The sequence below is a fragment of the Anomaloglossus baeobatrachus genome, chromosome 5, assembly GCF_048569485.1.
Source record: "Anomaloglossus baeobatrachus isolate aAnoBae1 chromosome 5, aAnoBae1.hap1, whole genome shotgun sequence".
Taxonomy (NCBI): Eukaryota; Metazoa; Chordata; class Amphibia; order Anura; family Aromobatidae; genus Anomaloglossus; species Anomaloglossus baeobatrachus.
The window spans coordinates 536,534,430-536,556,513 of record NC_134357.1 but is presented as its reverse complement, the minus strand read 5'-3'; the positions used below and the strand labels follow the sequence as shown (position 1 = coordinate 536,556,513).

The window sequence follows — 22,084 nt, the reverse complement described above, 5'->3', positions numbered from 1 at the left end:
AGGGGTCTCCGGGGGACCAGAGAGAGCTCTGGTGTATCGAAGGAGGGCTCAGGGGGGGGACATTTCTCTCTGATCTCAAATGTTTGATCATTTCAGATTGGAGGAAAATGAATGCAGAGGCGGCGGCAGTTTTCGATGCGCTCCAGCGCCATCTTGGATGTTCCGAAGGAAGGGGTGGAAGTTGGGTTTCTCCGGTATCGGGGGCTTTGGGGGCACTAGGGGCTTATATTTATTACTCATCTGACATGTTTGATCACATAGCATGAAAAAGAAATCAGTTTCACCTGTCATTTCTTTTTTTTTTTTAATGTGATCGGCGATATATGGTGTATACCGGCGATCACATTATCGGGTTCCAAACAAAAAAAAAGTCCCGATTCATAATCTGGGGTTCTCAGCTACCTCCAGTAGCTGAAACCCCTGAGATTTTCCGTTGCTGGGGGGGCGGGCGCTACAGGCATTTTTTGGCAGACCGTCTCAAAGCATTGAACGACAAAAAGTACCCTGCAATTTCAAAGTTTTCAGATGTTAGATCGTCGTTATGGGGTTAAAGATGATCAGCAAAGAGGAGTGGACCAAAATTCCTCCTGACATGTGCGCAAACCTCATCATCAACTACAAAAAAAGTCTGACTGCTTGCTTGCCAACAAGGGTTTTGCCACCAAGTATTAAGTCTTGCTTTCCAGAGGGATCAAATACGTATTTCTCTTTGCAAAATGCAAATACATTTATACAATGTAATTTTCTGGATTTTATTTTGGATATTCTCTCACTGTTAAGATTAACCTACCCTTAAAATTATAGACTGTTAAAGTCTTTCTCAGTGGGCAAACTTACAAAATCAGCAAGGGATCAAATACTTATTTTCTTCACTGTACAAGAAGATGCCATTTTTGGGTAAAACATTTTCTAGATTCTGAACATATAAAGGGCTTTTTCTCTGTCTGAGTTTTCAGATGGACAACTAAAAGTGATTTCTGACTAAAACATTTCCCACTTTCTGAGCATGAATATGGCTCTAAAAACTGTAGTGGATTTTCTGGTGTTTAAGCACTTTTGATTTTTGTGAAAAATATTTTCCACAATCTAAACATGAAAATGGCTTCTCCCCTGTGTGAGTTCTCATATGTCTAACATGATTTGATTTATCTGCAAACATTTCCCACATTCTGAACATGAATAAGGCTTCACCCCTGTGTGTATTTTCTGGTGCTGATCAAGTTGTAATTTACTTCCAAAACATTTCCCACATTCTGAACATTAAAAAGGCTTCACCCCTGTGTGTATTTTCTAGTGCTGAACAAGATATGATTTTGATTCAAAAAAATTTCCCACATTCTGAACATGAAAAAGGCTTCACCCCATGTGTATTTTCTGGTGCTTAATAGAGATGAGCGAACCGGTCCCGGTTCGGCTCGAGGCCGGTTCGCCGAACGGGGGTCCCGTTCGAGTTCGGCTCGTCGAACGTTCGACGAACCGAACTCGAACGTATAGGCTATAATGGGAGGCAATCACAAACACATAAAAATGCATTATAAATGTACACAAACAGTTAATAAACATTGCCATAACACTTACCGGTCCCCGCGATCCCTTCTGCACTCTGTCTCCTGCCGCTATTCCATCCGATGATCGCTTAATCCTCCCGGTGACCTGCACTGCCAGCAGAGATGCAGGACCTATCGTGATGTCAAAATAGCCATGTGACCAGTCACGTGGCTATTATCTCATTGGCTACAGACTGGTCACATGACTATGACACGTCATGTAGGACCTGCGAGTGCATCTCTCCGGTACACGGTGCACATATGTGTATCGCCGTGTACCGGCGACATGCTCTAGCACACGGTCGACTCCCCGCTTCCGTTAGGGACCGGCTGACACAGCCGGTCATTAACGGAGATCACCCTTGCCATAGCAACGCAGTTAGCGGTGACGTCACCGCTAACCGCGGCTCCGAGAGCACCGTTGCTATGGTAACGCGTCTGTCAGCGTTACCGCTGTTACCGCTGACAGCCAGCACTGATCACTCACGGAGTGAAGGCTGCACGCTGCTTCCCGATTGTAGTGAGGATGAGGTTCCCCAGCCCCAAGTGATGAGCTGGTGAATCTCATCCTTCCTCACTACAATCGTCACTACTACTACACTAGTGAGGATTGTAGTGAGGATGAGATGCCCCAGCCCCAAGTGATGAGCTGGTGAATCTCATCCTTCCTCACTACAATCGTCACTACTACTACACTAGTGAGGATTGTAGTGAGGATGAGATGCCCCAGCCCCAAGTGATGAGCTGGTGAACCTCATCCTCACTACAATCGTCACTACTACTACACTAGAAAGAAAGAAGACAGAAGAGCAGGATCGTGGAGGGCTGACAGGGGGTAATAAAGATGGAGTCTCTAATGTGTCTGTGTATTTATTTCTATTAAAGTATTTTTTCTCTGTGTGGTGTCTTTTTTTTAACCCTTTATTGGAGATTCTTAATGGCCGGGTCAAACGTGCCTGACATTAAGAATCTCTGGCTTAATACTGGCTAGTAAAACAAAGCCAGTATTAACTCATGATTACCCAACAAGCCACCCAGCTCCAGGGCTGTTGGAAGAGTTGGATACAGCGCCAGATGATGGCGCTTCTATGAGAGCGCCATTTTCTGGGGCGGCTGCGGACTGCAATTCGCAGCAGAGGCGCCCAGAAACCTCAGGCTAACCTGTGCTGCAGATTCCAATCCCCAGCTGCCTAGTTGTACCCGGCTGGACACAAAAATGGGGCGAAGCCCACGTCATTTGTTTTTTAATTATTTCATGAAATAAGTGAAATAATTAAAAAAAACGGGCTTCCCTATATTTTTGGTTCCCAGCCGGGTACAAATAGGCAACTGGGGGTTGGAGGCAGCCCATGGCTGCCTGCTGTACCTGGCTAGCATACAAAAATATGGCGAAGCCCACGTCATTTTTTTGGTGGGCAAAAAAAATTCTGCATACAGTCCTGGATGGAGTATGCTGAGCCTTGTAGTTCTGCAGCTGCTGTCTGCTCTTCTCCATACAGATAGACAGCAGCTGCAGAACTACAAGGCTCAGCATACTCCATCCAGGACTGTATGCAGAAGTTTTTTGCCCCCTGAAAAAATTATGTGGGCTTCGCCATATTTTTGTATGCTAGCCAGGTACAGCAGGCAGGTACGGCTGCCCCCAACCCCCAGTTGCCCATTTGTACCCGGCTGGGAACCAAAAATAAAGGGAAGACCTTTTTTTATTATTTCATGAATTTCATGAAATAATTAGAAAACAAATGACGTAGGCTTCGCCCCATTTTTGTGTCCAGCCAGGTACAACTAGGCAGCTGGGGATTGGAATCCGCAGCACAGGTTGGCCTGAGCTTTCTGGGCCCCACTGCTGCGAATTGCAGTCTGCAGCCGCCTCAGAAAATGGCATTTTCATAGAAGCGCCATATTTTGGCGCTGTATCCAACTCTTCCAGCACCTGCCTGCTATACCTGGCTAGCATACAAAAATATGGCGAAGCTCACGTCCTTTTTTTGTAGTTTTTTGGCAAAAAAAATAAAAAATGCTTCCCTGGATTTTCTATTGCCAGTGAAGGTAACACCAAGCAGTGGGGGTTAGCAGCCAGTAGCTGCTTGGATTACCCTTAGCTAGCAATACAAAAAATGCAGCGGGAGCCCATATATATTTTTTTTAATTATTTCTTTAAATAACTAAAAATAAAATGGGCTTCCCTGTATTTTGATTGCTGGACATCACAGTGCTGTAAAAATAAATCTTTAAAAAAATGACGTAGCGCTCCGCGGTATTTTTGATTCTCAGCGCAGATAAAGCAGACAGCTATGGGTTGCCACCCCCATCTGCCTGCCGTTACCTTGGTTGGCAATCAAACTACAGGGAAGCCCATTAATTTTTTCTATTTAAAAAATAGTTAAAAAAAAAATGACGTTGGGTCCCCCCATTTTTGATAGCCAGCTAGGGTAAAGCAGACGGCTGTAGCCTGAAAACCACAGCTGGCAGCTTTACCGTGGTTGGGGATCCAATGTGTAGGTCCCCTCAGGCTCTTTTTTATAATTATTGTATAAATATTAATAATTACACAGTAAAAGTAGGGTCCCCCCCAAATTGGATCACCAGCCAAGGTAAAGCGGACAGCTGTGGTCTGGTATTCTCAGGGTGGGAAGGTCCATAGTTATTGGGCCTTCACAGCCTAAAAATAGCAGGCCGCAGGCACCCCAGACGTGGCGCATCCACTAGATGCGCCAATCCTGGCGCTTCACCCCAGCTCATCCCGTGCCCTGGTGCAGTGGCAAACGGGGTAATAAATCGGGTTGATACTAGCTGTAAAGTAACCTGAGATCAAGCCCAGCAGTTTGTGATGTCATGGCGTCTATTAGATACTCAACATCATAAACTGTCAGTACTAACAAAAAAAAAAAAAAAAAATCGACAAAAGAAATTTATTTGAAAAAACAGTCCCCAAAACATTTCCTCTTTCACCAATTTATTGTAAGAAAAAAAATAAAGGGGTCCCACGACGACTCTGGACCGTCTAGAATATGGGGGGGAGACACTCAGGGAACGTATCCCCCATTTTCTAGGAGTGCGGACCCTTCATGTGAGGAGTGTGGGTGCAATGAATCTGCACTCACTCTTCTCGGGTCCACAGCAGCAGAGTCCATGTCGTAATGGTTGCTACCAAAGCTGCAATGCCCTGCTCATGAGGTAAGGGCATCCCTAATCAGGAGAACTACTGTAGAGGAAGCTCTGCTCACTGGTATATAGGTGCTCAGAGGTAATAATAGATAAAATTAGTGAGTAACCTCGGCACTCTAAATCTCCCAGACTAAGTCAGTAAGTCACAACGGATAGTAATGCAAAATCACTCTTTATTGGTCCGTATTAAGAAAAAAAATTTTTTCATAAGCATATATGTTTTTGTCCAAAACAAGTTACAAATGACGTTTCGGCCTGAGCCTTCGTCAGATTGGACTTATCTGCATGTAATTATGAAAAATGACAATCAGTATCACATAAGAGTGAGAGAACAATAACATAAACTCGAACAATGTAGAGGTACAATTGGGATGCAGCAAAAAAATTGCAACACAGCAAGAAATGAAACACATGATACAAATGTCATAATACAGTACAAGGACAATATAGTAATGACAAATATGGGGTCAGAGTAGACTTAGACAGCTCTGGTACGAAAGAGATGTCAATCATAAAGTAACATGTGCAGTAGGTGTAGAGCTACAGTGTGCATGGCAGAGCTAATGGGTAGACCGACCATAGAAAAAGAACGGAGAAAAAGTGGAGAAAAAGTGGAGAAAAAGTGGAGAAAAAGTGGAGAAAAAGTGGAGAAAAAGTGGAGAAAAAGTGGAGAAAAAGTGGAGAAAAAGTGGAGAAAAAGTGGAGAAAAAAATGGAGAAAAAGTGGAGAATAAGTGGAGAATAAGTGGAGAATAAGTGGAGAAAAAGTGGAGAATAAGTGGAGAATAAGTGGAGAATAAGTGGAGAAAAAGTGGAGAAAAAGTGGAGAAAAAGTGGAGAAAAAGTGGAGAAAAAGTGGAGAAAAAATGGAGGAAAAAGTGGAGAAAAAGTGGAGAAAAAGTGGAGAAAAAGTGGAGAATAAGTGGAGAAAAAGTGGAGAAAAAGTGGAGAAAAAGTGAATAAGTGGAGAAAAAGTGGAGAATAAGTGGAGAAAAAGTGGAGAAAAAGTGGAGAAAAAGTGGAGAAAAAGTGGAGAAAAAGTGGAGAAAAAAATGGAGAAAAAGTGGAAAAAAATGGAGAAAAAGTGGAGAAAAAGTGGAGAAAAAGTGGAGAATAAGTGGAGAAAAAGTGGAGAAAAAGTGGAGAAAAAGTGGAGAAAAAGTGGAGAAAAAGTGGAAAAAAAGTGGAGAAAAAGTGGAGAAAAAGTGGAGAAAAAGTGGAGAAAAAGTGGAGAAAAAAGTGGAGAAAAAGTGGAGAAAAAGTGGAGAAAAAGTGGAGAAAAAGTGGAGAAAAAGTGGAGAGAAAAATGGAGAAAAAGTGGAGAAAAAGTGGAGAAAAAGTGGAGAAAAAATGGAGAAAAAGTGGAGAAAAAGTGGAGAAAAAGTGGAGAAAAAGTGGAGAAAAAAGTGGAGAATAAGTGGAGAAAAAGTGGAGAAAAAGTGGAGAAAAAGTGGAGAATAAGTGGAGAAAAAGTGGAGAAAAAGTGGAGAAAAAGTGGAGAAAAAATGGAGAAAAAAGTGGAGAAAAAGTGGAGAAAAAGTGGAGAAAAAGTGGAGAAAAAGTGGAGAATAAGTGGAGAAAAAGTGGAGAAAAAGTGGAGAAAAAGTGGAGAAAAAGTGAATAAGTGGAGAATAAGTGGAGAAAAAGTGGAGAAAAAGTGGAGAAAAAAGTGGAGAATAAGTGGAGAAAAAGTAGAGAAAAAGTGGAGAAAAAGTGGAGAAAAAGTGGAGAAAAAGTGGAGAAAAAATGGAGAAAAAGTGGAGAAAAAGTGGAGAAAAAGTGGAGAAAAAGTGGAGAAAAAGTGGAGAAAAAGTGGAGAAAAAGTGGAGAAAAAATGGAGAAAAAGTGGAGAAAAAGTGGAGAAAAAGTGGAGAATAAGTGGAGAAAAAGTGGAGAATAAGTGGAGAAAAAGTGGAGAAAAAGTGGAGAAAAAGTGGAGAAAAAGTGAATAAGTGGAGAATAAGTGGAGAAAAAGTGGAGAAAAAGTGGAGAAAAAAGTGGAGAAAAAGTGGAGAAAAAGTGGAGAAAAAGTGGAGAAAAAGTGGAGAAAAAGTGGAGAAAAAGTGGAGAAAAAATGGAGAAAAAGTGGAGAAAAAGTGGAGAAAAAGTGGAGAAAAAGTGGAGAAAAAAGTGGAGAAAAAAGTGGAGAATAAGTGGAGAATAAGTGGAGAAAAAGTGGAGAATAAGTGGAGAAAAAGTGGAGAATAAGTGGAGAAAAAGTGGAGAAAAAAGTGGAGAATAAGTGGAGAAAAAGTGGAGAAAAAGTGGAGAAAAAGTGGAGAAAAAGTGGAGAAAAAGTGGAGAATAAGTGGAGAAAAAGTGGAGAAAAAGTGGAGAAAAAAGTGGAGAATAAGTGGAGAAAAAGTGGAGAAAAAGTGGAGAAAAAGTGGAGAAAAAGTGGAGAAAAAGTGGAGAAAAAGTGGAGAAAAAAGTGGAGAAAAAAGTGGAGAATAAGTGGAGAATAAGTGGAGAAAAAGTGGAGAATAAGTGGAGAAAAAGTGGAGAAAAAGTGGAGAAAAAGTGGAGAAAAAATGGAGAAAAAGTGGAGAAAAAGTGGAGAAAAAAGTGGAGAATAAGTGGAGAAAAAGTGGAGAAAAAGTGGAGAAAAAATGGAGAAAAAGTGGAGAATAAGTGGAGAATAAGTGGAGAAAAAGTGGAGAAAAAGTGGAGAAAAAGTGGAGAAAAAGTGGAGAAAAAGTGGAAAAAAATGGAAAAAAAAATGGAGAAAAAGTGGAGAAAAAAGTGGAGAATAAGTGGAGAAAAAGTGGAGAAAAAGTGGAGAATAAGTGGAGAAAAAGTGGAGAAAAAGTGGAGAAAAAGTGGAGAAAAAGTGGAGAAAAAGTGGAGAAAAAGTGGAGAAAAAGTGGAAAAAAAATGGAGAAAAAGTGGAGAAAAAGTGGAGAAAAAAAGTGGAGAATAAGTGGAGAAAAAGTGGAGAAAAAGTGGAGAAAAAGTGGAGAATAAGTGGAGAAAAAGTGGAGAAAAAGTGGAGAAAAAGTGGAGAAAAAGTGGAGAAAAAGTGGAGAAAAAGTGGAGAAAAAGTGGAGAAAAAGTGGAAAAAAAATGGAGAAAAAGTGGAGAAAAAGTGGAGAAAAAAAGTGGAGAATAAGTGGAGAAAAAGTGGAGAAAAAGTGGAGAATAAGTGGAGAAAAAGTGGAGAAAAAGTGGAGAAAAAGTGGAGAAAAAGTGGAGAAAAAGTGGAGAAAAAGTGGAGAAAAAGTGGAAAAAAAATGGAGAAAAAGTGGAGAAAAAGTGGAGAAAAAAAGTGGAGAATAAGTGGAGAAAAAGTGGAGAAAAAGTGGAGAAAAAGTGGAGAAAAAGTGGAGAAAAAAATGGAGAAAAAGTGGAGATATCAGATACCCGACATCACCAACCCAGTCAGTAATAAAAAAAAATAGACGACAAACACATTTTTATTTGAAAAAACACTCCCCAAAACATTCCCTCTTTAACCAATTTATTAGAATGAAAAACAAATCCAGGTCTGGTGTAATCCAAGGGGTTGCCATGACGATCCACACTGTCCCAGTCAATGAAGAGCAGGATGTTCCCCATTGGCTGGGAGAGCAGTGCAGTGACCTGAGCTAACATCAATGGGTCAGCCCAGGTCACTGCAGGGGATGACAAGTGCTGCTGTCAGCGAGGTACATTACCTGCGCTGATCTCCAGCACTGCCGACAGCCCCTGTCACTGAGCTCAATGACCGGCTTCACACCAAGTATCGCGAGAGGTCCGTGACGTCACCGCTAGTCAGTCTCGGGTCGGAAGCGAGAGGTGATGTGACAAGCGGCGGCCATGGAGGACAGTGACAGCGCTGAGGTCGGGATGGCGGGACTTCATCACCGCAGGTAAGCCGAGCGGGGGGGGTGTGGGTGTGTGTGTGTGTGTGTGTGTGTATGTGTACATGCCGCGGGCAGGAGGGGGCGGAGCGAGCTGAGCGGGGAAGTGTGGGCTTCCTGCACGTAACTAAGATAAACATCGGGTTACTTACCAAAGCGCTTTGCTTGGATACCCGATGTTTATCTTGGTTACCAGCTTCTGGCAGGCTGCCAGCGATGGCTCCTGCACACTGTAGCTGTAAAAAGCCCTGCTTTTTGCTGCTAGAACCGTTCTCGAACATATCTAGAACTATCGAGCTTTTGCAAAAAGCTCGAGTTCTAGTTCGATCTCGAACAGCCCCCAAAATCACTCGAGCCCCGAACTGGAGAACCTCGAACCACGAACCGCGCTCAACTCTAGTGCTTAACAAAAGGTCATTTTCCTGCAAAACATTTCCCACATTCTGAACATGAAAAAGGCTTCTCCCCTGTGTGTATTTTCTGGTGCCGAACAAGATGTGATTTACATGCGAAACATTTCCCACATTCTGAACATGAATATGGCTTCTACCCTGTGTGTATTTCCTGGTGCCGAACAAGATGTGATTTACGTGCAAAACATTTCCCACATTCTGAACATGAATATGGCTTATCACCTGTGTGTATTTCCTGGTGCCGAACAAGAACTGATTTATGTGCAAAACATTTCCCACATTCTGAACATGAAAATGGCTTCTCCCCTGTGTGAGTTCTCATATGTCTAAAATGATTTGATTTATCTGCATAAGATTTCCCACATTCTGAACATGAATAAGGCTTCACCCCTGTGTGTATTTTCTGGTGCTGAACAAGTTGTAATTTACTTACAAAACATTTCCCACATTCGGAACATAAAAAAGGCTTCTCTCCTGTGTGTATTTTCTGGTGCAGAACAAGATATGATTTTGATCGAAAACATTTCTCACATTCTGAACATGAAAAAGGCTTCACCCCTGAGTGTATTTTCTGGTGCTTAACAAAAGGTGATTTTCCTGCAAAACATTTCCCACATTCTGAACATAAAAAAGGCCTCTCCCCTGTATGTATTCTCTGGTGCTGAACAAGATCTGATTTTTCTGAAAAACATTTCCCACATTCTGAACATGAAAAAGGCTTCTCCCCTGTGTGTATTTCCTGGTGCCGAACAAGATGTGATTTACGTGCAAAACATTTCCCACATTCTGAACATGAATATGGCTTCTCCCCTGTGTGTATTTCCTGGTGCCGAAAAAGATGTGATTTACGTCCAAAACATTTCCCACATTCTGTACATGAATATGGCTTCTCCCCTGTGTGTATTTCATGGTGCTGAACAAGAACTGATTTACGTGCAAAACATTTCCCACATTCTGAACATGAATATGGCTTCTCCCCTGTGTGTATTTCATGGTGCCGAACAAGATCTGATTTACGTGCAAAACATTTCCCACATTCTGAACATGAATATGACTTCTCCCCTGCGTTAACACTCTCACCTCTAAAAATCTCTGATTTATGGTTAAGATTTTTGCCAGACTCCGAAGAAAATCTTTTATCCTCTGTATGAATTTTTTGATGGATTACAAAAGATGTTTTGAGGGAAAAACATTTTCCATATTCTGCACTTGAAAACTGCTTTTTTGCTGTAAGAGCAGTTTGATTTTTAACTCCCCTTTTATAACTTTTATTTTTCTTAATAGTCTGTAATGAATCAGAAGATAGGACCTGTTTAACAGGATCAGATGATAGATTGTTGCTGTATAGGGATGATGGTATATCTGGAATATTGGCAGATACTTCAGCTATATCTTGTATGTCCGTAAGTTCATCTGAATTTGATTTACAAATTGCAGATGTCAGTTTTCCCTCGGATCTTGTCAAACAGTAATCTGAAAAGAATAAAAGATTATTTTTTAATAAAATAACCTTAAATTATATTTTTTAAAAAAATTCTAAAATATTTATAGAAATTAGGATATCAAACTAGCAAGATTCAATTAAGATACAGTGCCTTGCGAAAGTATTCGGGCCCTCTTGAATTTTTCAACCTTTTCCCATATTTCAGGCTTCAAACATAAAGATAAAAATTTTAATATTATGGTGAAGAATCAACAAGTTGAACACAATTGTGAAGTTGAACGAAATTTATTGCTTATTTTAAACTTTTTAAAAAAATAAATAATTGAAAAGTGGGGCGTGCAATATTATTTGTCCTCTTTAAGTTAATACTTTGTAGCTCCACCTTTTGCTGTGATTTCAGCTGTAAGTCGCTTGGATGGAGTATGTGTCTATCAGTTTTGCGCATCGAGAGACTGAAATTCTTGCCCATTCTTCCTTTGCAAACAGCTCAAGCTCAGTGAGGTTGGAAGGAGAGAATTTGTGAACAGCAGTTTTCAATACTTTCCACAGATTCTCGATTGGATTCAGGTCTGGACTGTAACTTGGCCATTCTAACACCTAGATACATTTATTTGTGAACCATTCCATGGTAGATTTTGCTTTATGTTTGGTATTATTGTCTTGTTGGAAGACAAATCTCCGTCCCAGTCTCAGGTCTTTTGCAGACTCCAACAGGTTTTCTTTGAGAATGGTCCTGTATTAGGCTCCATCCATCTTCCCATCAATTTTAACCATCTTCCTTGTCCCTGCTGAAGAAAAGCAGGCCCAAACCACGATGCTGCCACCACCATGTTTGACAGTGAGGATGGTGTGTTCAGGGTGATGAGTTGTGTTGCTTTTACGCCAAACATATCGTTTGGCATTGTGCCCAAATAGTTTGATTTTGGTTTCATCTGACAAGAGCACCTTCTTCCACATGTTTGATGTGTCTGCCAGGTAGCTTGTGGCAAACTTTAAATGACACTTTTTATGGATATCTTTGAGAAATGGCTTTCTTCTTACCACTCTTCCATTAAGGCCAAATTTGTGGAGTGTACGACTGATTGTTGTCCTATGGACAGACTCTCCCACCTCAGCTGTAGATTTGTTCAGTTCATCCAGAGTAATCATGGGCCTCATGGCTGCATCTCTGATCAGTTTTCTCCTTCTTTGAGATGAAAGTTTGGATGGATAGCCAGGTCTTGCTAGATTTGCAGTGGTATGATACTCCTTCCATTTCAATATGATCGCTTGCACAGTGCTCCTTGGGATGTTTAAAGCCGGATTTGGTTACAAAAAGATTTCCAAAACTTTAAACTTTTCCACAACAGTATCACAGACTTGCCTGTTGTGTTCCTTGGTCTTCATGATGCTCTCTGTGCTTTAAACATAACACTGAGAATACCACAGAGCAGGTGCATCTATACGGGAACTTGATTACACACAGGTGGCTTATATTTATCCTCAGCAGTCATTTAGGACAACATTGGATCATTCAGAGATCCTCAATGAACTTCTGGAGTGAGTTTGCTGCACTGAAAGTAAAGGGGCCGAAAAATATTGAACGCCCCACTTTTCAGTTATTTTTTAGAAAAGTTTAAAATAAGCAATAAATTTCGTTCAACTTTACAATTGTGTCCCACTTATTGTCGATTCTTCACCATAATATTAAAATTTTTATCTTTATGTTTGAAGCCTGAAATGTGGGAAAAGGTTGAAAACTTCAAGGGGGCCGAATACTTTCGTAAGGCACTGTAAAAGCAGTGAACAATTAAACAGTAGATGTCATAGCAGGAACCACAAGAGCATGATGTTCAACCCTTTTTGTTCATTCCGCCTCCCATATATTGGCATAATAAGCCGTCAAAAAGAGTTACACAATCCAAAATGATAATAAAAAATTCTACTCTGCCCCCACAAAAAACAATACCCCTACTTCCAAAAAACAATACCCCTACTTCCCTCCATCATTTGTACATGGAAAATCAGAACATTTCCATATTACTAGTAGCTGAAAGACAATTAAAAAGCAGCATAGTTTCCATAAACCAGTTTGGTAAAGTCTGCGCTCTCAATACTAAATATTCCTGTCTCTTCTGAGCATTGCAGTGTGCCCAAACACTTATTTTCCACATATTTAGCATTGCTGTCTACGGTTTGTGTGTCTCTAGAAACACAAGCTGGGCACTATGCATTGAGCACTAAAATGGCATACTTGTAGTCTTCTCTCTGCAACATCCACTACGTCCTAATTTCCAGAGAATGCCTGTGGGGTGAACACTGAGGAAAATTTAGTCACTTTGGGGGTTTTTCTTCTGTCTTAGGGTTCTGTAAATGATGACCACAAACTATTCCGACATAATCTGTGTTCTGTTCCAATAGCCAAATAGCGCTTCTTCCCTTCTGAGCCCTGCCATGTGCTCAAACAATAGGAAACTGTTTGATTCAGGAGTTGCAAAATAAATAAAAAATTAACCCCTTAACGACCGCGGGCAGTAAAATTACGTCCTAGCGGTCATAACGTTACTGCCCAGCAGCATGCTGCGATCGGCGCACATCTCAGCTGATTTTCACAGCTGAGATGTGTGCCTGCTAGGCACGAGCAGAATCGTTATCTGCTCATGCCGTTTAACCCCTTATATGGCGCTGTCAATATTTGACAGCGCCATTATAAGCGCGATTCCCATTCGCCCCATTGAAAATTAAAGGGTTAAAAAAATAAAAAATATACACACATTTGGTATCGCCGCGTTCAGAAACGCCCGATCTATCAAAATAAAAAATCAATTAATCTGATCAGTATACGGCGTAGCGGCAAAAAAATTCCAAACGCCAAAACGACGTTTTTTTGTCGCCACAACTTTTGCGCAAAATGCAATAAGAGGCGATCAAAACATAGCATCTGCGCAAAAATGGTACCGTTAAAAACGTCAGCTAGAGACGCAAACAAAAAATAAGCTGTCACTGAGCAATAGATCCCGAAAAATGAGAACGCTATGGGTCACGGAATATGGCGTAAAACGTGCGCCACTTTTTTCGGACAAACTTCCGATTTTTTTTTAACCCCTTATATAAAAGTAAACCTATACATGTTTGGTGTCTACGAACTCGCACTGACCTGAGGCATCACACCCACACATCAGTTTTACCATATAGTGAACACAGTGAATAAATATCTCAAAAACCATAGTGCTATCGCACTTTTTTTGCAATTTTTCTGCATTTGGAATTTTTTTGCCATTTTCCAGTACACTATATGGTAAAACTGATGATTTCATTTAAAAGTACAGCTCATTTCGCAAAAAATGAGCCCTCACATGACCATTTTGACTGAAAAATAAAAAAGTTACGTCACTCAGAAAAAGAATGGCGAAAAAAAAAACGGAAAGCGAAAAATCGGCTGGTCGTGAAGGGGTTAATACAAATTTTCTCTCGCTTTCTCATACACCTGGGCCCTCAACAAATTACTACTTGTGTAGACATCTTACGAATCTTTCAACATCTCTGCTCTCATTGGAACAGTTTTCCTCATCATCTTCACCTTTTATTCATAGACCTTTTTACACCGTGGGGAGAGTGGCGATAGTCTTACATAGCGGTACCCGAGACACAATGTGTTTGATGATTAATCATTAAGGTCTGATAACTTTCCTTGGCAATTATTATTACACAATTTAAGGGTTAATAAATGTATGTGGTTTTGATGGTATGAGTGCAATTTTGTAAGCTACAGGTCCTTCCAAGTCACTTCCAAAGCAATTTAATCCACAGAAACATCAGACGTAAAGTAGAAATATGGTAAATGCAATTAACTATTTTCTGTGGTATTGCTTTCTGTTTTAACCTTTTCACCCCGCAGCCTGTTTTCACCTTCATAACCCGGTCATTTTTTTCAATTCTGACCAGTGTCAATTTATGAGGTTATAACTCTGGGACGCAGTAATCACCTCCGGCTGCTGTAGTGAGCCGTTGTTGATCCCTGTACATGTCTGCTGATTGGAACAGTAGACATGTGAGGCTAACAGCAGCAGGTGGAAGCCCAATCCACCTGCGCCTGCTTGCCACTTATATTGCTCTGTCAAAATGTGACAGAGTGATTTAAATGGCCGAGGCAGGATCACACTGTTCCCCACCGAAATCGCTGGCGCGGATGGTTGTCATGGTAGCTCGGGGTCATATGATTACCCCTGATGCAACAATGACATATTTCCTGTGAGAGCCAACAGAGCTTTTAGGAACGCTGCAGCTCTGATCAACAGAAATGAACAAGCGAGATTGTGCTGTCAAAATAGGACACCGTGATTTAAATGGCCAAGGCGGGATCATACTGTTCCCCGCCGACATCGCTGGCCCCCTGGTGTGATCACGGGAGCCGATGGTTGTCATTGTAGCTCGGGGTCATATGATTACCCCTGACGCAACAATGACGTATTTCCTGTGAGAGCCAACAGAGTTCTCAGGAACGCTGCAGCTCTGATCAACAGAAATGAACAAGCAATCAGACAGTGGATCCATAAAGTCCCCTAAAGGGACTAGTAAAATAAAAAATAAGTTTTTAAAAATATGAAAAAAAAAAAAGTTCAAATCACCCCCCATTGAAAATAAAACAGTTAAAAACTATATACATATTTAGTATCATCACGTTCAGAAACGCCGATCTATCAAAATATGAAATCAATTAATTTGATTGGTACATGGCGTGGCAAGAAAAGAATTCCAAATGCTAAAATTAGATTTTTAGGTGACCGCAATTTTTTTTAAAATGCAATAACAGGTGATCAAAACATCGCATCTACACTAAAATCGACAGTTAATGACACAAAAAATAAGCCATCCCTGAGCCCCAGATCCAGAAAAATGAGAATGCTACGGACCTCAGAAAATGGCGTCAAATGCGCTACTCTTTTTTGGACATACTTCTGAATTTTTTTAACCCCTTATATAAAAGTAAAAGTATACATGTTTGGTTTCTTCAAACTCGTACTGTCATGAGGCATCATACTAACATATAAGTTTTACCTTATAGTGAGCACAGTGAATAAAAGATTCCAAAAACTATTGTTTTGAAATTTCACTGCACTTGCAATTTATTTTCACATTTTCCAGTACACTATATGGTAAAGCTAATGGTTTTAATCAAAAGTACAATTCGTCCCCCAAAAATAGCCACATACGGCATGTGAGACTGTGACCGGGGTTATCTATGACGGCCGGTATGTCTCGCCCCGGTTGTGCTCACTCCATGATAGAAAGTAAATCCACTCTAGGGTTAATGCTGTTTCCCTACAGGCTAAAGGAAGGGTTAAATAGAATCAGGAACGAGGGCAGGTGTGCCGGGTGTGAGGGAGTGAACAGAACTCCCTGAGTTTTCTGCTGGAGAGGCACATGTATTGTGTTATGGACTTTTATTTGGACATTAAAACCGTGTGCTGTGAACCTTAATGCCTGGATCCCGTGTCTTCTGCTGCGCAGCCGACCGTGCTACCTCACATATGGTGGAGAATCGGCGGGCATGACAGCCGGTGAGGTGTAGCATCCATCCCTGGTGACCCAGCTGCGCATGTCCTGGATTCGAGCGGCTGTACTACAGCCCAAACCCGGCGACGCCATGGAGGACATACTAAAGCATTTGGCTCAGGCTAATGCACAGCAGCAACAGACCAATGCACACCTGCTCCAATCCTTGCAAGTGCAGGAAAAAAAACTCCAAGAACAGTTGGATCAGGCCAATGCACGTCAGCAGCAATCCTTGCAAGTGCAGGTCAAAATGCACCAAGAACAGATGGAGCAGGCCAATGCACGTCAGCAGCAAGCCTTGCAATTGCAGGAAAAAAGGCACCAAGAACAGATGATTCTCCTGGCCAAGTCGATCCATGCCGGACCGGCAGCAACAACCCCGGGACCGGGTGACGACGGCAGCGTCCGGAAAGCGGTGAGACAAGCGTTGCAAAAGATGACCCCGGGTGATGATGTGGAAGCGTTCCTGGCGGTGTTTGAGCGGGTGGCCGAGCGGGAAAAGCTGCCGACCCCGCAGTGGGCTGAGGTATTGTCGCCCTATCTGACGGGGGAACCCCAAAAAGCGTACCTGGACCTCTGTGCCGAGGACGCCATTGACTATGTGACCCTGAAAGCCGAAATACTGGCTCGGTTGGGGGTGAATACCTATGTACGGGCTCAGCGGGTAAATCAGTGGTTCTATGAGGAAGCCAAACCCGTACGCTCCCAGGCCTATGACTTGTTGCATCTTGTAAAAAAGTGGTTGCAGCCTGACACTCTGAGCCCGGCGCAAATGGTGGAAAGGGTAGTAGTGGATCGTTTTGTGCGCACTTTACCCGTCACCGTTCAACGGTGGGTCGGACAGGGTGACCCGAGTACCCTGGACCAATTAGTGTCCCTGGTAGAGCGGCATGTGGCTACGCAGGACTTGATACGGGACACTGAGACTTTGCGTACCGCCCGTCGGTCCGGCCCCTCCAAGCCTAGGGCCAAGGACCCACCGCTGACAACGGTACAGGAGTCCCCTACCGTCCCGTCTGAGGCCGCAGCCGCCATTCCTGAGGTCCGGAAGGTTCTGTACCCTAAACGACAACCCGTCAAGGGGGTTTCCGTCCCCATTAGATGTTGGCGGTGCCAGCGGGTGGGACATATGGAAGCCCAGTGTCCACTCACCACGGAGCCCATGGATTGTGGGGTTACCCGGCGGGGTTCAATGTATGCTCAGGTGGTGTGTACCGCTGACCTGGTCTCCCCAGAAACTGAGCCCCACTTGTGCCAAATACAGGTGAATGGATGTCCGGTTACAGGATTGTTGGATTCCGGAAGCTTAGTGACCCTTGTGCGATCCACCTTGAGAGCTAAAGTAAAGGCCACAGGACGCACCGTGGGGGTGGTTTGCATACATGGGGACCGCCGAGACTATCCCACGGGGATTGTCACCATCACAGCACCTTGCGGTCAGGTGCAACATGAGGTGGGACTTCTTAACACTCTTCCTTATGACGTGATCCTAGGAAGGGATCTGCCCTATTTTTGGACTTTATGGAGGGGACCCCCTAAGTCCCCTCAGATATTGGTCGGTCCGGGACCTGAGCCCTACAATCCTGAATCCGGGACACCTGCCGTAGGGGTCACCATGATAGGGACAGAGTGTGAACCCGATAGGTCGCCCCTAGAGGTATTGGCAGGAGAGGCTGAGACGGTCGAGCCCATCCCGGAGTTGGAGGCGTCCCCGGATACGTTTGGGACAGCCCAACTCCAGGACCCTACGTTAATACATGCCCGGAGTCGGGTGACAGTAGTTGATGGGGTGGCACAGCTGCCCGGTGCCCAGGTAAGGTACCCCCATTTCGCTCTTAAGCAGGATTTACTCTACCGGGTAGATGAAATACGGGGCGTAGGGGTAGAACAGTTGGTGGTGCCCCAGCCGCATCGCCGGCGGGTCCTCGACTTGGCTCATAAACACCTGATGAGTGGCCACCTAGGGGTCAAGAAAACGCAGGAGCGAATATTGCAAAGGTTCTATTGGCCCAGGGTCTTTGGGGAGGTAAAACGGTTCTGCGAAACCTGCCCGGAGTGTCAGCTTACTGCACCCCTGACCCATTTTCGCAGTCCGTTGGTACCGTTACCCATTATAGAAGTCCCTTTTGAACGGATAGGGATGGATCTGGTGGGGCCCCTCGTAAAGTCCGCTCGAGGGCACCAACACATCCTAGTGATCGTTGACTATGCCACCCGGTATCCCGAGGCGATACCTCTCAGACATACTGCAGCAAAGCTTATAGCTCGGGAGTTGTTTGCTGTGTTCTGCCGGGTGGGGTTGCCCAAGGAGATCCTTACGGATCAGGGGACCCCATTCATGTCTAAAGTGACCAAAGAGCTATGCCGGCTACTCCAGATCAAGCAGTTGCGTACGTCTGTGTATCATCCTCAAACGGACGGTTTAGTCGAGCGTTTCAATAAAACCCTGAAAACCATGCTAAGAAGGGTGATTTCAAAAGACGGGAAAGACTGGGATATGATGCTTCCCTATTTGATGTTTGCCATACGAGAGGTGCCACAGGCATCCACGGGGTTTTCGCCTTTTGAGTTGTTATACGGGCGACATCCCCGGGGATTGTTGGACCTGGCAAAGGAAACATGGGAACAAGAGCCCACCCCCCATAAAAGTGTGATTGAACACATTTTGGGTATGCAGAACCGCATAAGCGCGGTCATGCCAATTGTGAAGGAGCATTTACAGGAGGCTCAGGCCGCGCAAAGCGGCCGCTACAATAGACAAGCCACCGTGCGGACCTTTAAACCCGGGGATCGGGTGTTGGTATTAATCCCCACGGCGGAGAGTAAATTCCTGGCTCAGTGGCAAGGCCCCTACGAGATAAAGGAAAGAGTAGGGGTGGTTAACTATAAAGTATTGCAGCCCGGTAGGCGGAAACCTGAACAAATATACCATGTCAACCTATTAAAACCTTGGCAGGAACGGGAAAGCCTGATGGCTGTTTTTCCCCACCTCCCTCCTCTTCGGGTCGTTCACATCCGGCTCCAGCAACCTCCGGAGAGGACGAACCGGAAGTAAGGATTGGAGAAGCCCTCACCAAGCAACAGAGGCGAGAGGCCAGACGGTTGGTTCAGCAGAACCCCGATGTCTTCTCCGAGCTGCCCGGTAGGACCAGTCTGATACGACATGATATTGTCACCGAGCCCCACCTGAAGGTACGCCTGAAGTCATACCGGGTACCGGAGGCTCGACGACAAGCCATATCGGAGGAAGTAAAGACAATGTTACGCCTGGGGGTCATCGAAAAATCCCGGAGTGAATGGGCTAGTCCGATTGTCCTAATACCAAAACCCGATGGCTCCTTAAGGTTCTGCAATGACTTTAGGAGATTGAACGAAATATCCAAGTTCGATCTCTACCCCATGCCCCGGGTGGATGAGCTGATTGATAGGCTGGGACAGGCGCGATATTTTACCACGCTCGACCTGACCAAGGGGTACTGGCAGGTGCCACTGACGGAGTCCGCCAAGGAGAAAACCGCTTTTGTTACGCCGGAGGGTCTCTTCCACTATGTTGTCTTGCCTTTTGGGTTACATGGCGCTCCGGCCACGTTCCAGAGGTTGATGGACTTAGTGCTGGAACCCCACCAGGCGTATGCATCAGCGTACCTGGATGACATCATTATTTACAGCTCCGATTGGCAGACCCACTTGGAACAGGTACAAGCGGTGGTGGACGCGCTTCGAACAGCCGGATTGACAGCCAATCCCAAGAAATGTGCATTGGGACTCACGGAAGCCCGCTACTTGGGCTACGTGATAGGCCAAGGAGTGATTAAGCCCCAAATTAACAAGGTTGAGGCGATCCAGAAGTGGCCTAGACCCCTGACCACGAAGCAGGTTAGGGCCTTCCTGGGTATCGTGGGGTACTACAGGAGGTTTGTAAAGGATTTTGCGGGACTATCAGCCCCCTTGACGGACCTTCTCAAAGGCAAGAAGTCCGTCATGGTGCGCTGGACTCCGCAGGCCGAGGACTCCTTCCGGGCCCTGAAGGGGGTCCTGTGCGGACAGCCCGTTCTTGTACACCCTGATTTCCGGAAGGAGTTCATAGTGCAGACTGACGCCTCAGAGGTCGGCCTGGGGGCAGTGCTGTCTCAGGTGGTTCAGGGGGAGGAACACCCCGTCACCTTCTTAAGTAGGAAGCTCACCCCTCCCGAGCGGAATTATAGCGTAGTGGAGAAGGAGTGCCTGGCGATCAAGTGGGCCTTGGAGTCCCTACGCTATTACCTGCTGGGACGGCAGTTTCGCTTGGTGACGGATCACTCTCCGCTGGTCTGGATGAGGTCCGCCAAGGAACGGAATGCCCGGGTTACCCGGTGGTTCCTTTCTCTGCAGAACTTCCGCTTTACGGTTGAACATAGGGCCGGTAGGTTGCAGGGCAACGCCGATGCCTTGTCCCGCGGCCCGTGTTTGATGGCGGGAGTTCAACCCCGCACGCTTGAACTGAGGGGGGGGGTATGTGAGACTGTGACCGGGGTTATCTATGTCGGCCGGTATGTCTCGCCCCGGTTGTGCTCACTCCATGATAGAAAGTAAATCCACTCTAGGGTTAATGCTGTTTCCCTACAGGCTGAAGGAAGGGTTAAATAGAATCAGGAATGAGGGCAGGTGTGCCGGGTGTGAGGGAGTGAACAGAACTCCCTGAGTTTTCTGCTGGAGAGGCACATGTATTGTGTTATGGACTTTTATTTGGACATTAAAACCGTGTGCTGTGAACCTTAATGCCTGGATCCCGTGTCTTCTGCTGCGCAGCCGACCGTGCTACCTCACAGGCAAGATAGACGGAAAAATAAAGTTACAGCTCTCAGGGGAGCAAAAAACGAAAACTAAAGGTGGAAAATCACCTGAGGTGAGGGGGTTAAACCAGAGAGTTGTCACACAAAATAGATAATAAATAACATTTCCCTTATCTCTACTTTACATCAGCACCATTTTTGAAACATTTTTTAGAAAGTTAGAAGGGTTCAAAGTTTTTCAAAAATTTCTCATTTTTCCAACAACATTTACAAAACCATTTTTTTTAAAGGTACCACATCACATTAGAAGTGACTTTGAGAGGCCTAGGTGAGGGAACATACCCAAAAGGGACACCATTCTAAAAATTGAACCCCTCACACTGCTCAAAACCAGAAAAGAAAGCAAAAGAAGTTTATTAACCCTTTACTTCGTTCACAGGAACTAAACCAATATGGAAGGCAAACATTTCAATTTTACTTTTTACCACAAAAATGTTACTTTAGCCCAGGGGTGGGAATTACCTTTTCTGTGGCCCCCAGGCACATTCCTGGGGTTGTAGCCGCTTCTTGCCAGCCCTTTAAACCCCCACACATGCTGCGAGCACGCACACGCAACATTTACTACTGAATGTTGCGTGCGCATACACTGAAGTATTAAACCCTCATGGCCAATGCCAGCGTGCTGAGAACGTACTGTATGGGCAGGGTTAACGCATAATGCGCTTTCAGCTCACGGAAGAAAAGGAGCAGCAGCCCCACTATTCCCAGGTGCTGTATATGCCTCCCAGCGCTGATTGTTCTTACCCAGTGCTGTGCGTGCCCCCCCAGTGATGTCTGTGCCCTTCAATGATGTATATTCCCCTACAGTGATATCCGTGCCCCACAGCTATTTCTATGCCTCACAGGTATGTACTTAGCCTCCAGTGAGGTCTATGCCCCTCAGTGATGTCTTTGCATCTCCTGTGATGTATATGGCCCAGCGTCTCCTGTGATGTATATGTCCCCATTGTCTCCAGTGATGTATATCCCCACTGCGTCTCTTGTGATGTATATGCACCAGCATCTCCTGTGATGTATATGCCCCCAAACCATCCTGTGATGTATATGCCCCCAGTACCTCCTGTGATGTATATGCCCCCAGCTGCTCCTGTGATGTATATGCCCCCAGCCCCTCCTGTGATGTATGTGCCCTCAGCGTCTCCTAGGTGATGTATATACTGCAGCCCCCATGACACCTGTGACATATGTACAGCAGTCCCAGCATCTCCTATGTGAAATATATGATTTATAAAACTTATTATCACAAAGACTTGACTGCAATCCCGACCGAGACAAACCTGGAAAAGCAGTTCTGAGAAGCAACATGA

The 22,084-nt window shown here is 44.3% G+C and overlaps 1 protein-coding gene across 2 annotated transcripts in view; it reads right to left on the bottom strand.

Annotated features, from left to right (window-relative positions):
* LOC142312184 (uncharacterized) overlaps nt 1-22,084 on the bottom strand; it is a 203,625-nt gene that overhangs the window by 107,863 nt on the left and 73,678 nt on the right. The window contains exon 11 of one of the 2 annotated variants that reach the window (XM_075351085.1): nt 8,414-10,439. The exons of the other annotated variant lie outside the window; for it this stretch is intronic. Coding sequence (XP_075207200.1) covers nt 9,100-10,439 — 1,340 coding nt within the window. The 3' untranslated portion in view covers nt 8,414-9,099. Of the gene's footprint in view, nt 1-8,413; nt 10,440-22,084 lie in introns of those variants that run through there. 2 annotated transcript variants of the gene reach the window in all.